This window comes from Pogona vitticeps, chromosome 5, assembly GCF_051106095.1.
Source record: "Pogona vitticeps strain Pit_001003342236 chromosome 5, PviZW2.1, whole genome shotgun sequence".
Taxonomy (NCBI): Eukaryota; Metazoa; Chordata; class Lepidosauria; order Squamata; family Agamidae; genus Pogona; species Pogona vitticeps.
In genome coordinates, this window is record NC_135787.1 from 89,073,731 (window position 1) to 89,088,809 (window position 15,079).

General features: G+C 39.0%; 2 protein-coding genes across 7 annotated transcripts in view; one reads left to right on the forward strand and one right to left on the reverse strand.

Annotated features, from left to right (window-relative positions):
- Positions 1-15,079, forward strand: part of LDB2 (LIM domain binding 2) — a 343,436-nt gene that overhangs the window by 14,440 nt on the left and 313,917 nt on the right. The window lies entirely within an intron of this gene.
- LOC140707481 (uncharacterized) overlaps positions 1-15,079 on the reverse strand; it is a 51,829-nt gene that overhangs the window by 10,210 nt on the left and 26,540 nt on the right. The window contains exons 1-2 of one of the 5 annotated variants that reach the window (XR_013545545.1): positions 11,793-11,873; positions 7,663-7,707 (exon numbers count right to left, since the gene is read on the reverse strand). The exons of 2 other annotated variants lie outside the window; for them this stretch is intronic. Coding sequence is in view for 1 of the 3 variants with exons in the window: in XM_078394065.1 (XP_078250191.1) it covers positions 11,793-11,858 (66 nt within the window). In the remaining 2 variants the exon portion in view is untranslated. Of the gene's footprint in view, positions 1-7,662; positions 7,708-11,792; positions 12,107-15,079 lie in introns of those variants that run through there. 2 more of the 5 variants (XR_013545544.1, XM_078394065.1) reach the window with 2 other exon arrangements.

A 15,079-nucleotide genomic window follows, 5' to 3' on the forward strand; every position in this document is an offset into this window, starting at 1 on the left:
GCAGTGCTGAGAATGGCTGAGATGGCCAATTTGAGAGTGACAGTCCTTTCCACACTGAAGACAAATACAATCTGTCCCCTGTTCAGCTCCCTGATTTTGCTGCTTTTGTGACTTCCTCTTTGCCTTGGCTTGCTGGACAAGGGTCTCTTCAAAATGGGAGAGGCCATGCTGCACTGCCTGCCTCCAGGCTGAATGCTCAGATGTAAGATTTTCCCATTTGTTGAGGTCCATTCCTAAGGCCTTCAGATCCCACTTGCAGATATCCTTGTATCCAGCTGTGGTCTCTCTCTGGGGCAATTTCCCTGTCCTAATTCTCCATATAGGAGATCTTTTGGAGTCTGACCATCAGCCATTCTCACAACATGCCCAGGTACCTTGGCTCAACAATCTCTGACATACTCTCTCTAGATGTCAAGCTGGATAAACGCATTGGCAAAGCAGGTACCATGTTCTCTAGACTCACAAAGAGAGTATGGCTCAATAAGAAGCTGATGGCATATACCAAGATCCATGTCTATAGAGCCTATGTCCTGAGTACACTCCTGTACTGCAGTGAATCCTGGGCTCTTTGTGCATGGAGGAGAGGAAGTTGAACATGTTCCATATGCGTTGTCTCCGACACACTTTTAGTATCACCTGGCAGGAGAAAGTTCCAAATAGAGTAGTCCTAGAACGAGCTGGAATTTTTAGCATGTATACATTTCCATTCTTATCTTAAGAGAATATAGAGACATTGAGATATTGATGGGTGTGATATATTGATAATTCAATATGTGAAGGCAAGAGGACAAGGGGACGACAGAGGACGAGATGGTTGGACAGTGTAATAGAAGCTACCAACATGAATTTGACCAAACTCTGGGAGGCAGTGGAAGACAGGAGGGCCTGGTGTGCTCTGGTCCATGGGGTCTTGAAGCGTCAGACACAACTTAATGACTAAACAACAACAACAACAATATCTGCAAGATGATTATCCAAGTTTTTCTTGAATGCCTCCAGTGTTGGAGGACTCACCAGCTCCTGAGATAACTGATTCCACTGTTGTACTGCTATAACAGTTGGGAAGTTTTTCCTGATATTCAACTGAAACCTGGCTTCGTTTAACTTGAGCCCATTGTTGTGTGTCTTGCACTCTGGGATGTTGGAGAACAGAACTTGCTCCTCCTCTGTATGACAGCCTTTCAAATATTTGAAAATTACTATCATATCACTTCACAGTCTTCTTTTCTCAAAGCTAAACATACCCAATTCTTTCAGCTTTTCCTCATAAGGCTTGGTTTCCAGCCCCTGATCATCCTTGTTGCCCTCCTCTGAACTTGTTCTAATTTGTTAGCATGCTTCTTGAAGTGTGGTGTCCACAACTGGACACAATTCTCAAAGTGAGGCCTAACCAGTGCTGAATAGAGGGGGACAAGTAGTTCGTGGGATTTGGCAACTGTACTTCAATTAATGCAGCCTAAAATAGTGTTTGCCTTTTTTTTAAAGCCACATCACAGTGTTGGCTCATATTTAGCTTGTGATCGACAATTCCAATATCCTTCTCTGTCGTAGTTTTACTGACTCAGGTATCCCCCATCTTGTAGCTTTGCAATTGGTTTCTTTTTCCAAGGTGCAGTACTTTGTACTTATCCCTGCAGAATTTCAGCTATGGTTTTTCCTGTAGTATTGTATGGAAGTGAGAGCTGGACCATAAAGAAAGCTGACCGCCGAAGAATTGATGCCTTTGAATTGTGGTGCTGGAGGAGACTCTTGAGAGTCTCCTGGACTGCAAAGAGAACAAACCTATCAATTCTAAAGGAAATCAACCCCGAGTGCTCATTGGAAGGACAGATCCTGAAGCTGAGGCTCCAGTACTTTGGCCATCTCATGAGAAGAGAAGACTCCTTGGAAAAGACTTTGATGTTGGGAAAGTGTGAAGGCAAGAGGAGAAGGGGACGACCGAGGATGAGATGGTTGGACAGTGTCATCGAAGCAACCAACATGAATTTGACACAACTCCGGGAGGCGGTGGAAGATAGGAGGGCCTGGCATGCTCTGGTCCATGGGGTCACGAAGAGTCAGACACGACTAAACGACTGAACAAACAAAAAGCTCCATCCTGTCAAGGTCATTTTGAATTTAGTTTCTATCTTCTAGAGTATTAGCTATTCTGCCAAATTTGGTATCATCCGCAAATTTGTAGGATAAGATTTTCAGCCACACAAGCTAGGAATTTCTTGGAAGGGCCATACTTGGCAGTCTTTGCCTCCCAACATATATCTGGGTAATTGGAATATCCCATCACTAACATGTCATTTCTCTTTCAAAACCCTGTAATTTGTTTTTCAAAAGTTTCATCTGCTTCCTCTCTTTGATTGGGTGGTCAGTAGAAGACTGCAAGTACCAAGTTCCTTTTGTTTTTTGCCCCAACTAGATCCAGATGTTCTCGATTGGACAGCCAATCTCCTCCTCCTGTATTTCTGTGCAGGAATGTGTAATTTTGACGTATACTGCCACTCCACCTCCCTTTTAATGCTCTGTGTTCTTTTTGATCAGTTTATATCCCTCAATTGCTGTATTCCAGTCATGGGAGTCATCCCACCAAGTTTCAGTTATTCCTATCAAGTCATAGTTACCCTTCTGAATTAAAATTTCCAGTTCTTCTTGTTTCTTTCCCATACTCCTGCTGTTTGTATACATTGGGAGGAGGGTAGCCAGACAGAGGAGGGTGTGTGATTTGTGACCTGTTTGTCTTTGTACATTTTTATGAATATTATTATGATTACTATTATGATTATTGTTTTGATTATTATTGAGATTACTATTGTTAATGTTATTATTTTTGCCCTTTTGATCAGTTTATAGTGTGCAAAACTTCATCTACCCTTAACTCTGTGCTTGCGACTCCCTCCCCCTTCCAATTCCGTTTAAAGCCTTCCTGATGAAGTTCTTCATGCTGTGGGCAAAGACATTCTTACAAGTCCTTGTTAGATGGAAGGCAAACCAAGATATATGCTTCAGTATTAGTAGACAGACTGAAAAAAGGTCTTATGCATTAAATTCATGAAGATCAGTCTGGCTTCCTGCCAAAGAGAGAGATGAGAAACAATATTAGGAGAATATTAAATGATTTTGTATATTATGAGACACAACCAGGAAGAGCTATGGCTATGATTTTTCTTGATTCAGAGAAGGCCTTTGACATAGTCAATTGGAATTTCATGTTAAAACAATTAGAAACGATGGAAACAGGAAAGGACTTTGTTGAGGCAATAATGACTATGTATAGACAACAGAAAGCAATGATTAGAATAAATGGCCCTTATACAGCATACAAAAATACAAAAAGGAACAAGACTATGCCCATTGTCTCTTTTACCATTTGTATTATTTATTGAAACATTATTACAACAAATATAAATACAGGCATTTGCAGATGGCATGGTCTTTATTCTAGAGGGTCTGATAAATTCAATGAGGACATTAATGGAAACAATTTTTGGGAGTACCTGGACTAAAAGTAAATGAACAAAAACTACAAAATTTTCACCAGAAATATGAAGAAAGAAGAGATCCAAAATTTAGTAGAAATGAAAGGTTTTAAAGAGGGAAAAAATTAAATACCTAGGAATTCAGATTACAAAAAAATCCAAGTACTTTGATCAAAGAGAAATATATCAAAGTAATTGGTATAATTGAAAAAGATCTTGAAAAATGGTCAGAATTTCAGTTATCATTTATGTGGGGAATTGCATTGGGGGAATGTTTGAAAATCATTTATGTGGGGAATTGCAGCTATGAAAATGAATGTATTACTTTAAATAATACTTTATTCATGGAAAAAACACAAATAGATTCAAGATATACAAGAGAGAAAACAATAGGCTTTCAGAAGGAAAAGACACCATTAGATTAGGTACTTCTGAATGTAAAGGAAAAACTGATCAAAATGCAAGATGAAATAGTTAAAAATGTATGATAAAATGGGCCCAAAATGTGGGCCAGAATATTAACTTGAAGTTATGGTAACAAATATGGGAAGACAATATTAACTTAATAAAAGAAGTTAAATATAAAGAAAAAATATATAAGATGTTCTATAGATGGTACATGATACTTGAAAAATTATCAAAAATATATCAAGGTACTTCTAACAAATGTTGGAAATGCACATTAAAAGAATATGGTTTTGTCATATATAGTGGACTTGTAGGGGAAGTTAAGAGCTTTTGGTAACTAGTCCATGAGCTTTTTTTAAAAAAATGTTATCCTTATAATTCCATAAGTACCTGTACTGTTTTTGTTGATCATAATACCAGATTCAACAGAAAAAGAAAAAAATGTATTTGATCATACATGTAACTACAGCAGCAAGAATTTAATATGCCAATCACTGGAAAAAAGAGGAGACTCCTGTGATGATTTGTGTTTTTATGTGTTACGAGAATGGGATATGTAGTCCTAAGATTGTCCCAATAGCATCCATCTTGATTTAATGTCTGTGTCTGTGGTAGGAAAATTTTACAAGCTGTTTCAGAGAAGCTTCGTTCTCTGGTTATCTAGTTGCTAAGAAGAGCCAGAGAGTTACATTCCTGGTAGTCATAATAATTCTGCCACAAGACATGATAACAACTCAAGCTTCCATGAGAAAGTTAGGTGGGACAACAAGACCCAGGAGGGGGGTGTTCCTTATGAGGCATCCTGGGAAGGAGGTTGGTAGAAGTTGGGAAAAAGATGGAGTTTGACTGAGAAAGGACAGACATGTGCTTTTTCCCAAAATGGATTATAACTTTTGAATGGAGCTTTTTGCCAACATGGACTTTTGGGTTACAACTGGAATCTACCCTTTTGTGATGGACTATGGACTATGGAGTCACAGGATACATAAGAAAAATATCACTAGAAAACATACTAAGCTAGAATTATGCATAGGCGTTGTCTTTCTTACGTATCCTGTGATACAATCCAGGAGCTAATAAAAATATTTTTTGAAGCAGCAGACATGGATATTTTAACTGAAATATTAAAAGATAAAGAAATTGTTGAAGCTAGGAAAAAATGGGAACCTTTGTATAACTGGATGAGAAATGAGAACATGAATGGGTTAAAATTATAAGAAAGAAGATATAAGATGTAATTGTAGATTTTAATGGCTTAAAAACTGGCAAGATTACTGTGAAGTATGCTTAGCCTGGAAGTGAAAGGAAAGTTTGATGCTGCAAAGAAAAATACTGCATAGGAACCTGGAATGTAAGATCTATGAACCTTGGTAAGCTGGATGTGGTAAAACAGGAGATGGTGAGAATCAACATTGACATCCTGGGTGTCAGTGAACTAAAATGGACGGGAATGGGCAAATTCACTTCAGACTATTATCATATCTACTGTTGTGGGCAAAAATCCCATAGAAGAAATGGAGTAGCCCTCATAGTAAAAAAAAAAAAAGGAGTGGGGAAAGCTGTACTGGGATACAATCTCAAAAATGATAGAATGATTTCAATATGAATCTAAGGCAGACCTTTCAACATCACATGAATCCAAGTTTATGCACCAGCCACCGATGCTGAAGAGGCTGAAACTGACCAATTCTATGAAGACTTACAACACCTTCTAGAACTGACACCAAAGAAAGATGTTCTTCTCATTCTAGGGGACTGGAATGCTAAAGTAGGGAGTCAAGAGATAAAAGGAACAACAGGTATGTTTGGTCTTGAAGTTCAGAATGAAGCAGGGTAAAGGGTAATAGAGTTTTCTCAAGAGAACAAGCTGGTCATCACGAACACTCTTTTCTAACAACACAAGAGGCAACTCTACACATGGACATCACCAGATGGGCAATACCGAAATCAGATTGATTATGTTCTATGCAGCCAAAGATGGAGAAGCTCTATACAGTCAGCAAAAACAAGACCTGGGGATGATTGTGGCTCTGATCATCAGCTTCTTATAGCAAAATTCAAGCTTAAAAAGAAGAAAGTAGAAAAAAAACACTGGGTTATTCAGGTATAATCTAAACCAAACCCCTTATGAATACACAGTGGAAGTGAAGAACAAATTTAAGGAACTCGATTTGGTGGACAGAGTGCCTGAAGAACTATGGATGGAGGCTCATAACATTGTACAGGAGGCAGCAACAAAAATCATCTCAAAGGAAAAGAAATGCAAGAAAGCAAAGTGGCTGTCCAACGAGGCCTTACAAATAGCAGAGAAGAGAAGGGAAACAAAATGCAAGGGATATAGGGAAAGCTACAGAGAATTGAATGCAGATTTCCAAAGAATAGCAAGGAGAGACAAGACGGCCTTAAATGAACAGTGCAAAGATATAGAGGAAAGTAATAGGAAATGTAATGTTTTCAGGAGAAAGATTCTCAGGTTTAATGGTTGTTGTGGGTTTTTTGGGCTCTTTGGCCATGTTCTGAATGTTGTTCTTCCTAACGTTTTGCCAGTCTCTGTGGCCGGCATCTTCAGAGGACAACACTCTGTCCTCTGAAGATGCCGGCCACAGAGACTGGCAAAATGTTAGGAAGAACAACCTTCAGAACACAGCCAAAGAGCCCAAAAAACCCACAACAACCATTAGATCCCGGCCGTGAAAGCCTTCGCGAATACATTCTTAGGTTTACATTGATAAATTAATACCAAACATCCTTCCTTTAAGTATAAATATCTAGTTAAGGTCCAATTTATTTTCCTTGCATCTCCCTGTGTCTCCTCCTCTCTCCAGCTCAATCGGTGATGAAGAGCTATGAGACACTATTTCTGCTCTAGGAATTGTTTCATCCAAGGATAGTAAATGAACACAGTTTAAAAAATGTTTCTCACCCAGTGGTAGCACAATGTTAATTAGGCTGATTTATCACTTCATTCCCGCTGCCAATGACTTGCAAGTGAGCTAGTTCAGCTGCTTGTTTCCATCTGCTGGTTGATTGGGGAATTTCCTGGATCAAACGTGGGTAACCACCATTCCACCATAATCAAAAGGCTTCTCCCCATTTCACCACCTCTTTGGGGTGGTTTAAACCCTTGGGGGGGGGGGGTTTCCCAAACAGGTTGGAATTCAGCCAACGGAGCTTTGTCTTTCTTCTGCTGTCTCGTTGCAGTGTCAAGCCGGAAGTTGCTTTTGCTGTATTGTCAGGCAGGAACACTTATTGCTGTAATACCAGATACATTTACTTTCGAGTAAGCTCTGTCAAACAGTAGGAAAGCTCTGCAAGAAATGGGGATGTAAATTGACTGTGATGGAATGCCCACATCACTCCTGTCTATAATAGCTGAAGCACAAGTGCAGGAGCCTTGAGAAGACAGGAGGGGTAGAGTCAAGGAGACAGAGAGAGGGAGACATTGAGAGAGAGAGAGAGAAAAGAAAGAGGAGTTGATGGAGAGTTAGAGAGGAGAACAGAAGAGTTGGAGAGTGGAGAGAGAATGAGAACGAGAGTTGTGAAAGAGATAAATTGAATCGTCGAGATATAGAGATAGTCAAAGATTATTAATGAGTTGGTTAATGTGAATAAGTAAATACAACACCTGAATAAACAAATGTGTAATCAACTACAAAATTTAATGAGAGATCCTACAATGATAAAAGAACACCTGTGATTTAAATACCAAAAGATAAATAAATAAGTTATATTGGCAGCACGTGTCTGATGCATATATTGTGCAGTGTGGGTGAGAGATATTCACCATGGTGGCAGCAGAAGAAAGATGAAACGTATCCAGAGAGTGAACCTTGGTTTGGGAGAAACAAAATGGGAACACTGGGTGGAACGTCACATGGACCTATATTGCAGACATACACAATCAAAACACCAAACTCTTTACTTCAGAAAGTGGTAAAATAAAATAAGCAATCATAATAAATGTGCCGAATTACTATTGCAATTGCTATAGGACTTTCCTTTGTTAGGCAGATTACAGGCTAATGCATACAGTTGGTAACATGATGATAGTTGGTAAAGTCTTGATGGAAGCCGATGTGCTAAGAAAGGAAAGCAAAAAAAATCAAAGCTTGCTGCTTATATACTGCCCCTTTGTGCTTAAAGAACTCTCTGGGCCATTTACAAGTTAATTATGCAGGCTACACATTGTCCCCCCCCCCCAGTCAGCTATGGGTACTCAATTTGCCAACCTCAGAAGGGTGGAAGGCTGAGGCAACCTTGAGCTGACTAACCAGGATAGAACCCTGGGTCATGAGCACAGCTTTGGCTGCAATGCAGCACTTTAGCCACTGCACTACAAGGCTCCTGATAAATAGTTGGGGAGTTATTTTGAATGTTTGTAGTGGGAAACCTGTTAGAAATAATAAGGTGATACCCCATATAACTGCTGAGGAAGCTGATATGAGAGATAAGGGGGGAAGCAGAGTGTACATCGATCTTGATCTGAAGGCTAGAAGCAAATCTAGATGAAGGGTGCCTTTCTTTGGAGATCTAATCTGTCTTAACAAAAATACTAAATTGTCCTCAGGCACTTAGAAACCAGGTCATTTATAAAAAGTATCAGTTTGTTTTAAGAAATATTCATGTTTAGGTTCTCTGGCAGGGTTCCAAATTAACACCTGTTAGAGAGAGAGAGAGAGAGAGAGAGAGAGAGAAGGGAAAAAGCAACCCAACACACATTATATGTCGGAAAATATAGAAAGAGGTTTATTAAAAAAGAAAGTTATGCAGAACTGGAGCCTGGCTGGAACTCAGTGACTCAAATCAGGCCATCTCAAATATGATAGAGATAAATGCATGCCTTTATAGGAGTAAATTCATAACAAAGCTGAATAAGCTGGGCATACTAAGAATGGGGAGTTCCAACTGCCAAACAGCTTGACCCGCAGGCTGTTTTTACCTTAACCTTGATAACTTCTTTGGACAGTGATGGAACTAGAATACAGGCGTACCTCAGTTTACGAATTTAATGCATTCTAGAGGACGTTACATAATGCAAAAAATTTGTAAACCGAAAATTATGTTAACCGAGGCGTTCATAAACTGAGGTACCACTGTATGTTTGAATAAACATAGCATTGAATATGTCTTCGTGTGATAGATTGTACTGCATTTGAACATAGGATGTTGTTTATGTCATCACAATGAAACACTGTTGCTCCTGTGACCCTTTCCCATGGTGCTTTCTCCACTATGTTTGTTCTCTCTTCAGCATTCTCCTCCTCTGCTTTGTCTTGCTGTTCTTCCACCTCCAGTGCCTCCCTTGCTTGCTGATGCTCAAGAGTTCTGTCCATTTGGTGCTCCAGTTCATTCAGGTTTTTTTCAACAGTGCAACCAGTTTGCATTTGCTGCACACCATGTTTTCAGGCATAGCTAGGAAGCCCAACTTAGTGCTGGTGTGTATGATTCTTGTGCATTCTCTTCATAATCTCAAGATATAGCAGAGTTTGAACTCAGGAACTATTCGGTTCAGGTTTAAAAGCAAAAACAAAACAAAACACAAAACATGCTTCCTTTATATTCGTCTTGATTTATAGACATTTAGATAAAGTAAATTGAATTTCATCTTGCAGATCTGATTTCCGTTTAAATTACAACCATAATAAAGCAATCATGATGATTTTGATATTATGTATCACTGCAACAAGATCAAGTATAAATATGTAAAATGAAAAAGAAATTGGAACCAATCTTGGTCCCTGTTATTTGTTCTAATGGCCTATATAGAGTTTGTCCCCAAGTACATGGCTTGGCAGTGCTGCAAAAGCATTCATCTGAAACATGGATTCTCATAGATCCACATGATTTTTCCACAGGCTCACCCTCAAACCAGTTTCCTTCAGCACATGGGTTTGCAATGGTGCAGACCATCAATATTAGTCAGCTCATGGATCCACATGATTTTTCTGCAGGATTGTCCCAGACTACTGCTCACTCATAAGCCCCATTTGTGCTCATAGGTTACACCATAAAAATCATGACTGCCCAGTGGTGCAAAAAGATAGATCTGATGCACAGATCCTGATAAGTTTACATGATTTTTACACAGGATCACCTTCAAACCACTCTCTAAACCTAGGCTCCATCTGTGTCAACAGACTACAACACAGAAATCATGGGTCCCCAGCTCATGGCTTTGCAGTGGTGCAAAACACCAGTGTAAGTCAAAGATTCTCATCTCCACATGATTGTTCTGTAGGATTGTCCCCCAATAATGTCCACTCATAGGGCTGATCTGTACTGACAAACTATATCACAGGAATCATGGATCCCTCAGCACATGACTTTGCAGTGGTGTAAAAACATGGATCCAACATAGGGATGCTCATGGCTCCACATGTGTTTTATGGTAGATAATAGCCAAACCACTGTCCAGTCATAGGCCCCATCTGTGCCCACATACTGAAATGCAGAAATTGTGGATCCTTCAGCACAGGGCTTTGCGGTCATGCAAAAACATGCATCCAAAATACGGATCCTCATGGATCCATGTAATTTTTACATAGGATCATCCCCAAACCACTATCATATCATAAGGCCCATCTGTGTCTACAGACTGCACCACAAAAATCGTGGGTCCCTGAATGCCTGGCTTTGCATTGGTGCAAAAACAACAACAACAACAACAACAACAACAAAAACAAAAACACAAAGCACCAAACTGAGGCACAGACAATTCCAATACCAATACCAATGACAACTTTGGAACTGTAAAGTGGGAAGGGATCCTATGGATTATCAAGTCCTGTCCCTGACACTGCAGGGAATTCTGGAATTGATCTCCAAATCTCTTGCTTCACAGCCAGAGACCTAAACCACTGATCTATGGATCTTGGATCCACATGATATTTACACAGAATCATCTCCAAACCACCTATCTGAGGGTTCCATGATTCCCCATACTATTTCACAACTACATGAAAAAACTGAAAGAGCCTGTCCAGAATTTTGTGGTCTGGTACCACCAGTATGCTGATGACACCTAACTGCATCAGTTATTTAAGATAATACAGGAGGTCCTTCTCTCAGTCTCTCAGGCCCCAGTGTGTGGTTACTCAGCACCACCACCACCGCCAATTTCACCATAGGATCTGCAGTATTCTCTTAGTTGAAATTCTACTAATGAAAATAACTTTACAGTTATTATGTGTTTTCTGTTTTATCAGATTAAAATTCCTGTATGAAAACAGCAGTTATTCTTGCATGAACACCAGATCAGTTGAGTCCAATGTTTTGACTCTGCCAGCAAAGTCAATTTCCTAAGAAATTGCTCAGCCACGGGCAGAGAGGTTCCAAAGTAAATCGCTCCTTTACCAGGCAAACTGGATCCGTAGGTTTTGCCTTAGGGTAGCTAAAATTTACTCTGGCACCAAGTCTGGCCGATTTCATTGAGAACCAAGCCACACACGTGAGTACCAGGGAATTCCATCCTTCTAGCACTCATAAATCAGTTGGACCCAAATTGGTAGCGTTAAGTTACGTGGCCTTGTAAAATGCATCAATTTAGATAAGCCAATTATTTGTAACAGCTTGTGTCTATTCAAGAAGCTAACTTCCGGCTCTTAAGCATATTTACTTTTATTAGAAAAATATAGTTCTGAGAGAAATCAGTTTAAGCAAAGCATAGCAAAGCATATTTACAATTTCCAATCCCATCCCCATTGATAGGAGATAGAATTCCTCTGAAACAAATGAAAATAATAAAACATCTAGCTAACAAAAAAGAAAAGGGGGGGCGGACCTCCCCTCCGGCTTCAGGAAAAATTACATCTTAAAACAAACTACAAGTCCTAGTGTCCATCATCAAAACAACATTCCATCAGGCTTCTGGAAAATCCAGAGTAACCTTTCTCAATAGGAAGAACTCAGGCTTACTGTCCTTTGGATTAGATAGTCCATGCCGAGTCCTGTATGTTGGCATCCATCTTCCGTCTCCCTCATGGTAGAATCTCCTCCTTTCTTGTTCCCATGAGGCTCAGGGAAAGTTGTTTAGTCTTCCTTACTCTGTACTAGCCAGGTTGCTTAGTTACGTGATAAGACTATGCTGGACAGTACAGATGTACAGCTAGGAATCAACTTTGGAAATTTCCACTCTCAACTCACACACAGAAACCAGATGAATTCATTTTGGCTAACTTTGTGATTACAAATCCCATCAATAAACCATTTTATGAACTTTCATAACCAAGCTTATCACAGACTCTAGCTCCAAGAATCCCCTCCCAGTATGGCTAGTGGTAGAGAATTACAGGTCTTATAACTCCAATACACATGGAGAGCCCAAAGCTTCCCACTCCTGAACTGACTAATAAAGAAAACATTAAGGTTTGTGCCAATTACATGGCCATGGAAGATTTCATAACTTCTTGACATACAACATTTCTAAGGATGTTTCAAGTCAAATGATCACTGGAAAGAAGTAAGCCAAAGAATGATGAATAATATATGTACCTCGTATGCTTATGGATATCTTTGACAAATATACAATTTCTGATTGTTTGAATGTGTTTTATAACAGGCCAGGCAACCTCTGAAGGTTGGGAACCCTTGTTTTCCTCCCTCCCCCAGTTTTGTGTGGACTGCTTCTCTCCCAATGGCGAGAGCCATTTGCCATTTCAATACAACACATGTACCCTGGCTAGTCAGAAATAGGAAGTGACAGGCTGGTCACTTCCAGTTTCTGAAAACGGCTGAGTCCAGATTAAATGAGGCCTGAAATGGCATACTTCTAAGTTTTACTGTGAAATGTGGGTGGGGCTGGAGGGACCACACAATGGGGCCTGAGAAACTGAAAGAAGGGCCTCTGGGAAGACCTTAAAAAGCAGATGGAGCTGGGTATCATCATCACACATCAGATCATAAAATTCTAGACAGCTTCTTTTATGTTTTTCATGTAGAGTGAAATTATATGCGGAATCATGGAACCCTGAGACACTACACAAGCTAATAGTCAAGGTGTTGAACACGAGTCCCCCAAGCACCACTACCATTCACAAAGTGACACTATGCAAGTGAAAATTCCAGAAGCTGACTTCTTTTTTCATCAGTTAACCACTTCTCAGTGAAACACAAAGCAATTGTCCGAACTGTTTTTCAAGAAGTGTGAATGGTAGTGAGCAGAAGAGGGTATTCTGTAGACCATCTTGACTGCTGCCATTGGTGTTGTCAACATTCAGGCTGCCCATTGCCATGTAAAGCTTAGCATCCTTTTTCCTGCAGGCAAAGTGGGTACAATATTTTACAGCAACATTGGATCATTTCCTGGCTTTTTGAATCATGTGTTAAGAAACACAATCTCCCATATTCATGAACTGGATTTTTTTCTGAATAATTGAATTTAAACATAGATTGGACATGCTAAAAGATCAACAAGCAAAAATATTATCTCACCAGGATAAAGTAAAGGGAAATTGGAAATTATGTATTGAAGAACTATACAATACGAAGAATCCTGTGATGAGAATCCCATGATTTTAAAAGAATTTTGTGATATCCACTCTCAAGGCATTTGGAAGCAATAATCACCAGGAGTGGATGTGATACTAATTGAGTTCTTCCAAGGTACAGAGACAGAACAAAAATATGGCAACAAATATGGAAAACAAAACAGTGCCCACAGTACAGTTTTGAAAGCTTCACAGTGAAGAAAGCCAGTTGTGGTGGTGGTGAAGAGATACATTTGAAACATGGTATTGGAGGACAGTAAGTGTGTGGCAGGACAAATCAATTCTGAATTCTCTCTAGAAGCTAAAATAACTAAATGTGTGCTATCTTATTTTGGACATATCATGAGAAAACAAGACTCACTGGAAGAGACAATAATCTAGGAAAAGTTGAAGGCTGTAAGAAAAGAGGAAGACCAAATATGAGATGGATTCATTCAATTAAGTAAGTTACAATAAGGCTTGAGCTCATAAAAGCTGAGCTGTTAATGAGAGGAATTCTTGAAGGTTACTTCATCAAAGAATCATAAGTCTAAAGCACTTGTGTGCATGTAACATTTATAGCACTTACACAAAAATTTTGTATTTATGACATTTTTATATCAGCCCATTTAGTGAAAATGCAGTACTATTGAGTGGTCAAGAGTATGGCTTGACATCTGGTTGTATTGTCAGGTGTTGATTTGGACTATTGACTCCCTTAGGAGTCCTGTAAGATTTACAGATGTTCCAGGCAAAGAGAACAGATTCCATGATGTGCCATAGCTGACATTATCCCTGTAGAGGGTTAATACCAGTACAACACCAAATAATCAGTCACAAGCTGTTTGAAAACTCATCATTATAAGTGTCTTCATTGTTGCAATAATTCCAGGCCACTCCAGAACTTGTTAATTCTATACACGTCCTATTTATTTACATCATTTCCAGGTTCCATGCTTAAATGTAGCAAAGTAAAAAATTATCAAAGACAGTCTTACACTTATGAAGAAAAACCATAGGCACATATGCTTAAATCCAAAAGTTATAAAGACATGCAAAAATAATAGGCTTAAAATACTTAAAAATCCATATAAACTGATCTTAAGCTTTGAACAAATACTTAAGTCAGAAAAGAGACCTTGGTTGTAAGCTTATAGCTATGCAAAGTCCTGACCAAGAACATACTTATATTTGAACCAAAAATACAAAAGCATTAAAACACAGGAGGTCATAGCTTATAATGGCAGAGAGTACATCTCCATAACATTTCAAAGTTCTTAAGAACAAAATTATAAAAAGCCAAAAGCCTTATAGTTTTCGATGACAGGCATGAAAAAGTATCTAACTTTTAAAAGTAAAAAAGGTATACAATCAAAAAGCATTACTTAGCACTAAGCATGTTAGTAACACAGAGAAAAACATTTTCTCTAAAAGAGAAAACCTCACATCCATTCTATTCATATTGCAATACTGTATTAAGATTCAAGCTCAGCTATTCTACTATTTTCTGCCTTCCATATTTTAGTTCACATTTGGATCTATGTTATTCGAGCACTATCTGATGACTCTAACCATTTATGAAAGAAGTCCCATCTTTTTGTTGTCTTTTGTAATGGACAGTCCTTCATTACTTCTGATAAAATGTCAATTTCTGCCGCTTTCTTTATCATTTCTGTAAGATCTTGTTTCAGTACCACCTGACTTTATTTAAATATTTTTGATGTTTTAAGTCAAAAC